Source organism: Betta splendens, chromosome 2, assembly GCF_900634795.4.
Source record: "Betta splendens chromosome 2, fBetSpl5.4, whole genome shotgun sequence".
In the NCBI taxonomy this organism is placed as follows: domain Eukaryota; kingdom Metazoa; phylum Chordata; class Actinopteri; order Anabantiformes; family Osphronemidae; genus Betta; species Betta splendens.
The window spans coordinates 19333683-19347348 of NC_040882.2; the positions used below are offsets into that span (position 1 = coordinate 19333683).

At 45.8% G+C, this 13666-nt stretch overlaps 1 protein-coding gene across 1 annotated transcript; it reads left to right on the forward strand.

Moving 5' to 3' along the window:
- Positions 1 to 6472: 6472 nt before the first annotated feature.
- On the forward strand, positions 6473 to 10286 carry LOC114867174 (macrophage mannose receptor 1-like). Its single transcript, XM_055506957.1, has 5 exons — positions 6473 to 6701; positions 6791 to 6829; positions 7226 to 7609; positions 7822 to 8154; positions 8385 to 10286. The coding sequence occupies exons 2-5, from the start codon at positions 6796 to 6798 to the stop codon at positions 8726 to 8728; spliced, it is 1095 nt and encodes a 364-aa protein (XP_055362932.1). The 5' UTR covers positions 6473 to 6701; positions 6791 to 6795; the 3' UTR covers positions 8729 to 10286.
- The last annotated feature ends 3380 nt before the right edge of the window (positions 10287 to 13666 follow it).

A 13666-nucleotide genomic window follows, 5' to 3' on the forward strand; every position in this document is an offset into this window, starting at 1 on the left:
TAGCCCAGTCTCCAGCTCAGTCGTGTTTAGCCCAGTCTCCAGCTCAGTCGTGTTTAGCCCAGTCTCCAGCTCAGTCGCGTGCTGCCCAGTCTCCAGCTCAGTCGCGTGCTGCCCAGTCCCCAGCTCAGCCGCGTGCTGCCCAGTCCCCAGCTCAGCCGCGTGCTGCCCAGTCCCCAGCTCAGCCGCGTGCTGCCCAGTCCCCAGCTCAGCCGCGTGCTGCCCAGTCCCCAGCTCAGCCGCGTGCTGCCCAGTCCCCAGCTCAGCCGCGTGCTGCCCAGTCCCCAGTTCAGCCGCGTGCTGCCCAGTCCCCAGTTCAGCCGCGTGCTGCCCAGTCCCCAGTTCAGCCGCGTGCTGCCCAGTCCCCAGTTCAGCCGCGTGCTGCCCAGTCCCCAGTTCAGCCGCGTGCTGCCCAGTCCCCAGTTCAGCCGCGTGCTGCCCAGTCCAGTCTCCAGTCCAGCCGAGCCCGGTTCAGTCTCCAGTCCAGCCGAGCCCGGTTCAGTCTCCGGTTCAGCCGAGTGCTGCCCAGTCCAGTCTCCGGTTCAGCCGAGTGCTGCCCAGTCCAGTCTCCGGTTCAGCCGAGTGCTGCCCAGTCCAGTCTCCAGTCCAGCCGAGCCCGGTTCAGTCTCCGGTTCAGCCGAGTGCTGCCCAGTCCAGTCTCCGGTTCAGCCGAGCCCGGTTCAGTCTCCGGTTCAGCCGAGTGCTGCCCAGTCCAGTCTCCGGTTCAGCCGAGTGCTGCCCAGTCCAGTCTCCGGTTCAGCCGAGCCCGGTTCAGTCTCCGGTTCAGCCGAGTGCTGCCCAGTCCAGTCTCCGGTTCAGCCGAGCCCTGTTCAGGCTCCGGTTCAGCCGAGCCCTGTTCAGGCTCCGGTTCAGTCGAGCCCTGTTCAGGCTCCGGTTCAGTCGAGCCCTGTTCAGGCTCCGGTTCAGTCGAGCCCAGTCCCGGTTTTAGTCCAGTCGAGCCCCGCTCCAGTCGAGTCCAGTCCAGGTTTCAGTCCAGTCGAGTCCAGTCCAGGTTTCAGTCCAGTCCAGTCACGCTCAGTCCTTGTCCCAGTCAGAGGGCACCGTCCGTCTGACAACTGTTAGTTCCACCCAATCAGGCCCGACGTCTCCCCCGTCGAGCTCGGCAGCTGTAAGCTGTCATGCCAGCTCCGGAGGGGACGCCGTTCCAGTCCCTGTCGGCCATGTTGCGGCCGTTCCAGTCCCTGTCGGCCATGTTGCGGCCGTTCCAGTCCCTGTCGGCCATGTTGCGGCCGTTCCAGTCCCTGTCGGCCATGTTGACGCCGTTCCAGTCCCTGTCGGCCATGTTGACGCCGTTCCAGTCCCTGTCGGCCATGTTGACGCCGTTCCAGTCCCTGTCGGCCATGTAGACGCCGTTCCTGTTCCTGTCGGCCAAGTAGACGCCGTTCCTGTTCCTGTCGGCCAAGTAGACGCCGTTCCTGTTCCTGTCGGCCAAGTAGATGCCGTTCCTGTTCCTGTCGGCCAAGTAGATGCCGTTCCTGTCCCTGTCGGCCATGTTGAGGTCGTTCCAGTTCCTGTCCCTGTCGGCCATGTTGAGGTCGTTCCAGTTCCTGTCCCTGTCGGCCATGTTGAGGTCGTTCCAGTTCCTGTCCCTGTCGGCCATGTTGAGGTCGTTCCAGTTCCTGTTCCTGTCGGCCAAGTAGACGCCGTTCCTGTTCCTGTCGGCCAAGTAGATGCCGTTCCTGTTCCTGTCGGCCAAGTAGATGCCGTTCCTGTTCCTGTCGGCCAAGTAGATGCCGTTCCTGTTCCTGTCGGCCAAGTAGATGCCGTTCCAGTTCCTGTCCCTGTCGGCCATGTTGAGGTCGTTCCAGTTCCTGTCCCTGTCGGCCATGTTGAGGTCGTTCCAGTTCCTGTCCCTGTCGGCCAAGTTGAGGGCGTTCCCGTCGGCCAAGTTGAGGGCGTTCCCGTCGGCCAAGTTGAGGGCGTTCCCGTCGGCCAAGTTGAGGGCGTTCCCGTCGGCCAAGTTGAGGGCGTTCCCGTCGGCCAAGTTGAGGGCGTTCCCGTCGGCCAAGTTGAGGGCGTTCCCGTCGGCCAAGTTGAGGGCGTTCCTGCCTCTGGTCTCGTTCCTGTCGGCCCGGTAGCGGTCGTTCCAGTCCCTGTCACCCTCGGAGCCGCAGCTCCTGCGCACCTCCAGGAGGAGGCCGCGCCCGTCGCAGTCCCGGCGGACCTCCAGGAGGGGGTCGCGCCCGTCGCAGTCCCGGCGGACCTCCAGGAGGGGGTCGCGCCCGTCGCAGTCCCGGCGGACCTCCAGGAGGGGGTCGCGCCCGTCGCAGTCCCGGCGGACCTCCAGGAGGGGGTCGCGCCCGTCGCAGTCCCGGCGGACCTCCAGGAGGGGGTCGCGCTCGTCATAGTTCCTGCCGACCTCCAGGAGGGGGTCGTTCCCGCCGCACCTGCATCGGTTCCTGGCGGCCCGGCTCCGGCCGCACCTGCATCGGTTCCTGGCGGCCCGGCTCCGGCCGCACCTGCATCGGTTCCTGGCGGCCCGGCTCCGGCCGCACCTGCATCGGTTCCTGGCGGCTCGGCTCCGGCCGCACCTGCATCGGTTCCTGGCGGCTCGGCTCCGGCCGCACCTGCATCGGTTCCTGGCGGCTCGGCTCCGGTCGCATCAGCATCGGTTCCTGGCGGCCCGGCTCCGGCCGCATCTGCACCTGTTTCTCGTCGCGGTGGTCCAAGGAGGACGCCGCTGGTTCCTGCCTCGTCCTTGTCTCGGCTGCTGGATTGGTGGCCTCGCCCTCGGCGCCTCCTGCTGCGTGGATGGCGCTGCCTCCTGCGGCGACGTCCGCCTCGACTCTTCAGCGTCTCGGATCGGCGTCCGCCTGGAGGACGTCGCCATTCGGGGTGGTCCCCGGGGACGTCGGCCCAGCCCAAGGGCACTAGGAGGGCCACCCGGGCTCAGCGGCGGCTAAGCAGGATCTCTCCGCGCCTTCACCCTCCGTGAGGGAATCCCTGGACTTCATGTTTTTCCTGTTCGTGGACTTTGGGTTATCGTGTGGACTCTTGTTTTGTCCATGGACAAAACAAGAGGACATGGCATAGTCACGCCATGTCCTGTTTTATTTTGTAAACTTCCTGTTTCAGTCAGTCGTTTCACTAACCGGTTCTCAGTATCCACACCTGTCTGTAATTAGTTAATCACTCACCTGTGTATTTAGTCACCTCCTGTTCCCGTAGTCACTTGCCAGATTGTCGAGTTTGATTAGCGTTCGTTTTTCATCAGTGTCGCGTGTTTCTTGTGTCTCCGAGTTTCCCGTGTTTCGTGTTCCTGTTTTGCCTCTTGTATCCTGCCTGACCCTGGACTACTACTGACCGTGAGTTTGTCTCATCCCTGCCTGTACTTTTGCTGAGCCTCCTTGTGTACGAACCCTGCCTGGACATTGGACTTGAGATTGCCTGCTCCCCTTGTTACTGCTTTACCTAATAAACCTGTGCTTTACCATAATCGTGCCTCCGTGCTGTGCATGTGGGTCCGCCGCCTGCCCGAGCCCTGACAGACTCCTCCAGAAAATGGCAGACATGTGCTACTGTGTTAAACATTGCACACCAGCAACCAGGTTAAGCATCATGAAATTATTTACACCAAAAATGACTTTACAATTGATAATTAATAATTTTTACTCTGAACCTTGAGTGTTACAAAACATTCTCATTTCTATTGTTCTTTGAGCAATGTCATTGTTTAAAGACTGAAGACACAGATAATAATTTTAATGTATAAGCACTTAATTTTTATGGTTGTAGCTTCCTTTTACCGCCATGTTTCCATACGTAATGATGAGGTCATAGCCATGCTGGGTGGAGTCAGGCTTCAGTTGGTCTATGGTGACATCATAAATGAGGACAGTGATGCCATTGTCAACACCACTGACGTCACTAAAAGCCATGTTGGTATGAGGTTTTCTTTGGTTTGAGATGGAACTTGTTTTATATATCGTGTACTGTAAATAAATGTTTTTGTAAAACGTTAAATTTCAACCTTGTACCCACGAACCCTCTGGGTGTTTCTAAAGCCATTCTGACAGCAGCTGGGAGCACTGTTCAAGCAGAATTAGGCGTCATGAAATAGCCACAGAATTCAGTTTGATTTCTTACTATTTTGTGGCAGCAACTAACGATTATTTTGATAACCGATTAATCGGATGAAAAATATAATTTGATGTTTTGTTTAGAAATCCTATATCAGGGGTCTTTTAAATGAAGTTTTGAATTTGACTCTTTAAATCTCAAACAAAATAGTGTTTGAATAATAAAAAACTTCAGTTTACAAAATATAAACCACCAGTGTTTCAGTCTGAGGGGTTTGTTTTGACATATATACTACTTTGTGTGTATTGTACCTGGGGTCAAACTACCATTACAGCACAAACCTTGAAGTGAGACAGACTTATTTTTGTTACCTAATTTAGTATTTTGTTAGAGTATTTTTGGATTTTTTGTTTTTGATCAGTTCAATATGCACAAATCATGTAGTTTGTCTTTGTTCCACAAGGTGATGCCAAAGCATCAACTACCATAAAGGAAACAACTGAATATCCCATATACAGTAATACTGAAACGTAAAGTTTACTATCAATCAGTTTGGTAAATCATATTAAAATGTATTTATTTGACCATATCTTATGGTCAGTTATATGCAGTGGTGATGTCTCAATATCCCCCAGAGCTTCAGTACCAGAAGAGAAACAACCCTTCTCCTCAAAGCCTCATCCAGCTATAAGGAGTGACTGTGCACTTTTTTTAACCCATCAAATGGACATTTGTTTGTAGTATTATTAATATTAACTTGTGTTAACTTGTGTTTAGGTTTAGAGTTGCCTCGTCAGTGGGAGCCTATGCAAAAAGAAGTCTTTAAAAAGGTCGCTCTACAACCTGACTCAGATGAGTACAAGGCCATAGCCCAGGGTTTCCTCAACACAGCAAATAAATACAGCATTCAAAAGGTGACACACAGAAACACATTTCACAGTCAACATCTACACCAACTGATTTCTTGTGTTTTCAACTGGTTTCAGATTGAGCGTGTGCAAAACCTCTACCTATGGCGCGCCTATAGCTTGTGTAGGGAGCGTATATTTACCAAGAATGGTCCCGAAGACGGAGAAATGCACCTTTACCATGCAACAAATAATAATAATAAACACAATAACCTGTTTACAGTGTGTTACATTCATAATTTTTAAGTCAGTCAGTAGTTTGATGATTAATGACAATTTATTGATATTTGTTTTGCAATTTCTAATCAGAGCACCTAGATCACATCTGGAAAAACTTTTAAAAAATGACCAAAAACTGAAAAACAGCAGCTGGATGCATTTCAATAATATTAAATAAGTCAAACCTGAGTGCAGATTTTGTAAAATGAAAATATCTGTCAACCTTTGCTAAACATTATTATCTAAAGTGTTATCATTTTAAAACCTAAAGGTTTGATTACTGTATAATGTTAAACAGTAGTGACTGGGTATTATTTTTTTAAACATTTAAACACAGAATAAACAAATACTTAGAAACACACAAACCATTTATAATTTCTACATTCAGCTAAAATATGGGGCGCAGACTGATACTAAATTAGGAGCCAATTGGGAGCCACAGAGCTGACTTTGGTCCCATAGACTCTCATAAACGTGTTCTTTTCGCAGAAGGCATCTCTTAAAAACATCAGCTAATTACACTCTATTTATTAGGATTTCTCTATGCCACTGTACAATTAACAGCACATCGATGCCATAAAACCAGCATTTATTACTGCTTATTTGTGAATATAGTTTACATTGTTTAACTACTGTACATGGTTTAGTTTAGACAGAAACTTTTTTACCTTGAATTTTGTTGAGTAATTTTATTAGAAATTCAGCGACCATGTTGTGCTTGTTTAGTTTACGGACATGTACTGAACTGTTTGCTGAATGTGTCAATGCATTTTCTGCTGTTTTTTTATAATACTAATAATTTATTTATTTATTTGAGCATTTTACTGCATTTGTGAATCAGGTTTTCCATGACTTTCACTGAAACACAACCATGCGACCAAATACAAATAGTGAAAGAGTAACTGACAAACATGCTTATGTTTAGTGTAAACTGGTGATTAGGAGAGTTGTGTAATGACAGGTCTCACACTCTGTAATTGTGAGACAAGGTGAAGTGATATTTATCAAACACCAAACAGAACAAGAGAAAAGAGCTAAGGCATTTTTACGTAATCCCAATTAAACTGTAACATGTCAGGGCTGATGGGGCATTTGTTGAGATGTTCATTTTCAAAATAAAAACTAAGGTTCTTTCATAGAGGAAAAAAATAGAATTGAAAACCTTTACACAACTTAACACAATAACTAAGAAAAAAAAAGCAAGAGCTACTGTACCATGGCTGTGCTGTGCAAACAACCTCCTGCTTTTACAACATAATATTCAGCTCACATCAAGTGTGGTCACGACAGAAATAAACAAACGACTATTAGTGTAAGTAGGAGGAAGTGAGAAGGTTGATGTTACTGGAATTTCCAAAGAGGAAAAAGTGAGACGCAGGTCCCACTATAGAAGTGTGATAAACATCAGAAACTGTAATATTCAAATACTGACATACAGGAAGCTAAACAGAAACAGCTGCCTATATGTACGGTATTAAAGAGTCAACAGTGTTTCATTATGTTCAGTCTATGTGAGCAGAACAAGGAGAAACATCAGTGAGTTGAATCTGTCTGTTTGGCAACTAAACAATTTCTTAAATACTGTTTGAATTCATGTTGTGAACAAATACTTTTTTTTTTCAAAGAAAAGATGCAGTGGACTCTGGTTCTAGTGGTTCTGATGGGTAAGTGGATCATCTGATCACATCTAGAGTAGATGATGCTGATGCTGCAAGAAACCACATAAAACAAAACCAACAAAAAGGCATTCTTAACACTGTAATAAGAATAAAAAAAGAATCTACCATGTTATTGCATCACTATAAAAGAAACAGCTTTACTAGTAATAAATATAACATGTTTTTAACGTTTGCCCACGTGTGCTCCATGTCTATAAAGGAAAATTAAATGTTAAACACAATGCAGATGAATTTGAATTATCTGAATAGTCCTCAGAACATAGCAGAATAATGAAGTTAGTGAACAGCACCAGGTTCAATTAGCAGAAAGGTCTAAGTTTAGGTCAGTGTGATTTATGTGAGACTGGTTTTAATCTGCTGCAGTGTTTTCTCTGTTCTCAGGTCAGTGCTCCTTTTCCACATGTTCCCTGTATCAGTACCACTTTATTAGAGAGAACAAGACCTGGTATGAAGCTCAGACGTACTGTAGAGAGACATATACAGACCTGGCCACAGTGTCTGACATGACAGACATGAGGAGACTCTGTAGCTCTACACAGAATCAGGATGAAGCCTGGATTGGTCTGCACAGCTACAAAGGAAGAGAGAACAGGACGTGGTACTGGTCTCTGCCAGGACTGGAGTTTAATGACAGTGATACTAGATGGCAGAGTGGAGAACCCAATGATGGAGGAGGGAATCCACCCGAGAACTGTGCTCTGATGGACAGTAAACAATGGCAGGATTATCCTTGTAAAGATGATCATCCATTCATTTGCTACAGTGGTAAGAAATATCTTTAATGGTGTTACTATGTGTCTACATGCTCCTGTTTTACAATTGCTTTAAATTTCAATATATTTTTAGGGAATTAGAGAAAGACAGTTCCGCCATAAATTTGGTCAAACTACACTTAATCAAATGTTACAGGTGCCTTTAATTTATCATTTTACTATTACTAATAACTGTGAAAACAAATTTACTTTGTTTTCTGTCAGAAACACAACAATCAAACACCACATTTCATTATATTGATACAAAAATGACTTGGCCTCAGGCTCAGAATCACTGCAGACATCATTACACAGACCTGGTCAGTGGACTGGACCAGTTGAATCACACTGTGGTGTATGAGTCAAAAATGTGGATCGGTCTGTTCAGAGACACCTGGAGGTGGTCAGATGGGAGTAACTCCTCCTTCAGAAACTGGGAAAGTCTTGGAGATTTGGTTGATGGACAAAGTGACAAGACATGTGCTACTGTGTTAAACACAGCAGGAACATGGAGCTACGACTATTGTGATAAACAAAAACCCTTCTACTGCTATGGAGGTGAGTTTGATGAAATTCTAGCGTTCTAGGAGAATCTGAAGAAGTTGAAGGAATATATACTGTAGCACATTTTATCATTGATGCCTTTACATTTTTTTACGTTTTCAACTTAATTATTAAAATCATAGTTCTTAGGAATCACAGTATCTAGCTGAACAAGGAAAAAAGGGTTTTCTTTTATTATGAATTTTAAGAAATGTATTTAAACTTTCAGTGTGTGTTTCTGACAGATAAACTGATCCTGATAAACAAAAGTCTGACCTGGGTGGAGGCCTTGAATCACTGCAGAGAGAAACACCATGACTTGGCCTCAATCACTCATGAGCACCAACAGAAATGGGTTGAAGCAAGACTCAAGAAGGCCTCAACTGACTTTGTGTGGCTGGGACTGAGATACACCTGCACTCTGGGTTTCTGGTTCTGGGTCAGTGATGAGGTGGTCGACTATCAGAACTGGGCCTCAAATGTAACGAGTGATGACTGTGACATGTCTGCAGCCATAAACACAGGAAACAATAAGTGGTTCAAAAGACCTGATAATGACACATTTAATTTCATCTGTACTAAGAAATAACACCTACACACACACCAGTGAATTTGTGGTAAGTCACACTGTTTTCAATCAGGCATTACTTTAAAAGCATAATTTCTTTACAGTATGGCAAAACGTAGGAGTTTGAAGAACCTGCTTTCAAGCGTAGTGACAAAGACCACTATAAAAAACAATAAATGTTTAGCACGAAGGTGAGAAGGCTCTCCCCCCCAACCACAGCTCAGAGGACCCCTAATCAAAGGCCACCTCAACAACCCATCCCCCACATCCACAGCCGTCTCCAGAAATTTCCCCAGGATCCTGATAATATCTATTTAAGATGCTGTAATGGTGTTTTATATATGTGTTCATAATTGTACTCAAGTACCAAATGTTAAAAAACATAAAACTACTTTAAGATTCTGTATATAAATCTAAAATAAAAATGATGTATGTATGTATGTATGTATGTATGTACAGTACAGTATGTATGTATGGTTTCCTCAGGGCTGCTGAACTACTGAAACCACTACGAAAATCTGTCAGTCAGTGCATCACAACAGCTCATCATACTGTACATCATAATAATATTAATTGAATTTCCCTACTGTGGGAAAAATAAAGTTCATTATTATCAAGTAACTGAACTAACACAGTATATAGGACCCAAATACACAGCTCAGGGATGAGGTTTATACTGAAGCTCTAACGCTCTTTGGTTAGTCAGACATGCAGAGGTGGATACACAGGAAGAGAGAGCCAACAGCACAGCAGGGATCAGATAATCGGTAGTCAGTTTCAGGCAGTGGTCAAAACAGCAAAGCAGTGACTACGTACAAGAAAAACAGGAAGCAGGAAAGACAGGGTCGAGACAAAAACACAGTTCAGTACATGGTTCAAATGTACAGTGCTGGAGCATTGGCATGTAACACATAACAATCTGGCAAAGAACTGGAGGTGAGTACAGGCCTATATACAAAGTGCAATGATCAGGATCCAGGGTGCAGAATGTATGACAATTATCCTTTCTTCAGATTTGTATTGGCATCTGTATTTAAAGCTCAGCTAAAGCTGAAAACTGCTGATGTGCTGCCACCTGTTGGCGGCCTCCTCTTCTAAAGTAACAATAAATTCAAAGTAATAAACATAATGTTTTTTGTCCCCTCTTGACTGTCATGAATTCGTTTTGTACAGAGTTGCCCAAACATGGATTTATTTATTTTTTTATTTGAGGTGGATGCAATTTTTATTCCTTGGTAAGGTAGGCATATAACTTTTACGTGCATACACAAATATAGTAAACTTTGGATATATACTTTATTGTGTTATACTGTATGTCTGGTCCGTGCATGAAGTGCAACTCATTATTCATGTGTAAAACGAAAATTGAATAACGACTTTTTATGCTGTGTTTCGTTTCCGTAAATCGGTAAAACACATTTGCGATATACTGATTTACTCATTCTCCTTTTCTCCACTTTCAAAACGAAATAAGAAAAAGGGAAACCGGGGGCGGGGCCAGTCGCCGGACTTTCACAATAAAACGCCCACGAGCATTTGAAGCGCAACATCGGCAAATATTTGTAACTCTTGAAGGATTGCGGTTGTGTTTTGACACACACTGAGACCCACATTGTTAAGATTAATCAACGTAACAATCATTTATCAAAATCATTTATTTAACCAAGCTATTTAACCAAGTGCTAACAACTGTCGATTACGTTACGACACATTGCGTTTGCTGAAGGAATGACAGGTCAGTCAGCTCGCCACCGTCGGGTCACTTACAAAATCACCTGCCAACAAAGCTAAGTTTTCGGGGCATCCTGCTTCATTATGAATGCAGCAATATCACGATCACTACATCACTACAGAGCAGATGAGTGACTGCAGAGGATCTTTTTATTTTCCACCACCTACCTGTTCTTTGACTTCTCCAGTGCCTTTAATACTATACAGCCGGCTCTCTTAAGGGACAAATTGGAGTCAGGTGGCGTGGACAGTTACCTGACAGTGGATACTAGACTACCTCACAAATCATGCCTAGTTTGTGAGGGTCCAGGACTGCGTGTCAGCAGAACCACCTTCTAACCAATGCAGGGAAGACCAAGGAGATGGTGGTGGACTTCCACAGATGTCAGTCTACACCTCGTCCTCCAGTGAACATTCAGGGAATGAACATCCAGAGAGATTGGACTGTACCTGGGTGTTCACCTTAACAACAAACTAGACTGGACGAAAAACACAGACGCACTGTACAGGAAGGGTCAGAGCAGACTCTACCTACTAAGAAGGCTGAGGTCGTTTGGACTGAAGGGGACACTCCTGAGGACTTTCTATGACTCTGTGGCGTCATCAGCCGTCCTGTACAGTGTGGTCTGCTGGAGCAGCAGCATCACAGAGAGGGGAGGAAGAAGCTGGATAAGGTCATTAGGAAGTCCAGCTCCGTCCTGGGCTGCACTCTGGAGTCAGTGAGGGAGGTGGGAGACAGAAGAGTTCTGGCAAAATTCACATCCATGCTGGACCATGAGTCCCACCCACTGCAGGACACACTGTCTGCCCTGGAGAGCAGATTCAGTGACAAACTGATCCACCCTCACTGTGGGAACGAGAGATTCCACAGGTCTTTCCTTCTTGCTGCTGACAGACAGTGTTCCAGGATGCACTGTTGTTTCTGATTCATCTGTCATCCTGATCTGAGGAAAACAGTAGCAACTGTAGCTTTATTAGCAACCTGTTTTCAAATAGTTAAGCCATTGTTTTATATGTTTCTATGCTGATAGATAATATTACATTTTACATGTTCTATAAAGTTCAGCCTTGAAGATGTTGAAGATTTTGTGAGTTGGCAGATTTAAACTTGGTAAATAAACATTGGCTAAAAAAACATATGGGCAGTTCTGACTACAAATGTGTTGTGAAAAAAAAGGACTGCTGCTTTATCATCATAAGAACATGCACGTAAGATGTTCAATGCAAGGTAAATAGATGGATAGAATACCTTTATTGTCCTGCAATGGGGAAATTACCATGTTGCACAGAGACATATAGACATATATACAGAAGAAATAACACAATAATAATTATAAGAAATTAGAACTTAGACCTCCACAGGTTACATCATGTACATATAACAATGAGGTAAGGTGACTGCAGCAAACAAAGTGAGCGAGATATTAAAGCGACTGGTGCAATTGCTCTGGAGATGTAGCGTGTGTGTGGCAGTGTGGTAGAAATGTGCACCATGTTATAATTGTTCGTTATAAAATCTGACAGCAGCAAGAAAGAAAGCCCTGTGGAATCTCTCGTTCCCACAGCGAGGGTGGATCAGTCTGTCACTGAAACTGCTCTCCAGGGCTGACAGTGTGTCCTGCAGTGGGTGGGACTCATGGTCCAGCATGGATGTGAATTTTGCCAGAACTCTTCTGTCTCCCACCTCCCTCACTGACTCCAGAGTGCAGCCCAGGACGGAGCTGGATTTCCTAATGACCTTATCCAGCTTCTTCCTCCCCTCTCTGTGATGCTGCTGCTCCAGCAGACCACACTGTACAGGACGGCTGATGACACCACAGAGTCATAGAAAGTCCTCAGGAGTGTCCCCTTCACTCCAAACGGCCTCAGCCTTCTTAGTAGGTAGAGTCTGCTCTGACCCTTCCTGTACAGTGCCTCTGTGTTGTTAGTCCAGTCTAGTTTGTTGTTAAGGTGAACACCCAGGTACAGTCCAATCTCTCTGGATGTTCATTCCCTGAATGTTCACTGGAGGACGGGGTGTAGACTGTTATCTGTGGAAGTCCAACACCATCTCCTTGGTCTTCCCTGCATTGATTAGAAGGTGGTTCTGCTGACACCAGTCCACAAAGTTCTTTGTCAGTTCTTTGTACTCTGCGTCATCATCGTCAGTGATAGGTCCAACAATTGCAGAGTCATCTGAGAACTTCTGCAGAACACAGCCAGATGAGTTGTGTCTGAAGTCTGCAGTGTAGAGGGTGAAGAGGAAGGGGGCCAGGACAGTCCCCTGTGGGGCTCCCACACTGCAGGTCAGAGTGTCTCACAAAGATGATGCGATGCACATTAGGGCAGTCATGGCTCACAATGAGTTCAGTTATTGTGAGGCAGGTTGAGCGGCTGTTGTTCTCCCGCAGGTAAAGCAGGCTCTGAGACAGGAAGTCCAATGATGGAGCATGTCTAAACAGCCACAATAAACTGTAATAAATCACTGTTTAGAATACTTGCAAAGATCGGCACAACATTAGAGCATCTTCCTGGGCATAAGAGCATCAACCGACCAAGCAGGAGGACGCGATTTCAGTCTCATCAAAAACTGAAAATCACCAGAACACCGCAGACGCGCTAAATTCTTCCTCATCAGGTGTCGACAAGGTCGTGATATCGCTGCACTAATGAAGCAGGATGCCCCGAAAACTTAGCTCTGTTGGCAGGTGATTGTGTAAGTGACCCGACGGTGGCGAGCTGACTGACCTGTCATTCCTTTAGCAAACGCCATGTATCATAATGTAATCGACAGTTGTCAGCACTGAGACGGGCTAAATAAATAATTGTTACGTTGATTAATCTTAACAATGTGGGTCTCAGTGTGTGTCAAAACACGACCGCAATCCTACAAGAGTTACAAATATTTGCCGATGTTGCTTCAAATGCTCTTGGGCGTTTTATTTTGAAAGTCCGGCGACTGGCCCCGCCCCCGGTTTCCCTTTTTCTTATTTCGTTTTGAAAGTGGAGAAAAGGAGAATGAGTAAATCAGTATATCGCAAATGTGTTTTACAGATTTACGGAAACGAAACACAGCATAAAAAGACGTTATTTAATTTTCATTTTACACATGAATAATGAATTGCACTTCATGCACGGACCATGTCTGTACGTGTACTGTATGTTTCCAAAGAGCCAAAGGCAAAGACAGATCTGTAACCAGAAAGAGAGCAGAACCCTGGGTGAAACACCAAGCAGAGACAAAGGCAG

Bases quoted from the DNA above. Each gene is read 5' to 3' on its own strand.
- LOC114867174 (XM_055506957.1), top strand. From the start codon at position 6,796: ATGCAGTGGACTCTGGTTCTAGTGGTTCTGATGG. The intron at 6,830-7,225 runs GTAAGTGGATCA...CTCTGTTCTCAG, and splicing joins GGTTCTAGTGGTTCTGATGG to GTCAGTGCTCCTTTTCCACA. The intron at 8,155-8,384 runs GTGAGTTTGATG...TGTTTCTGACAG, and splicing joins ACCCTTCTACTGCTATGGAG to ATAAACTGATCCTGATAAAC.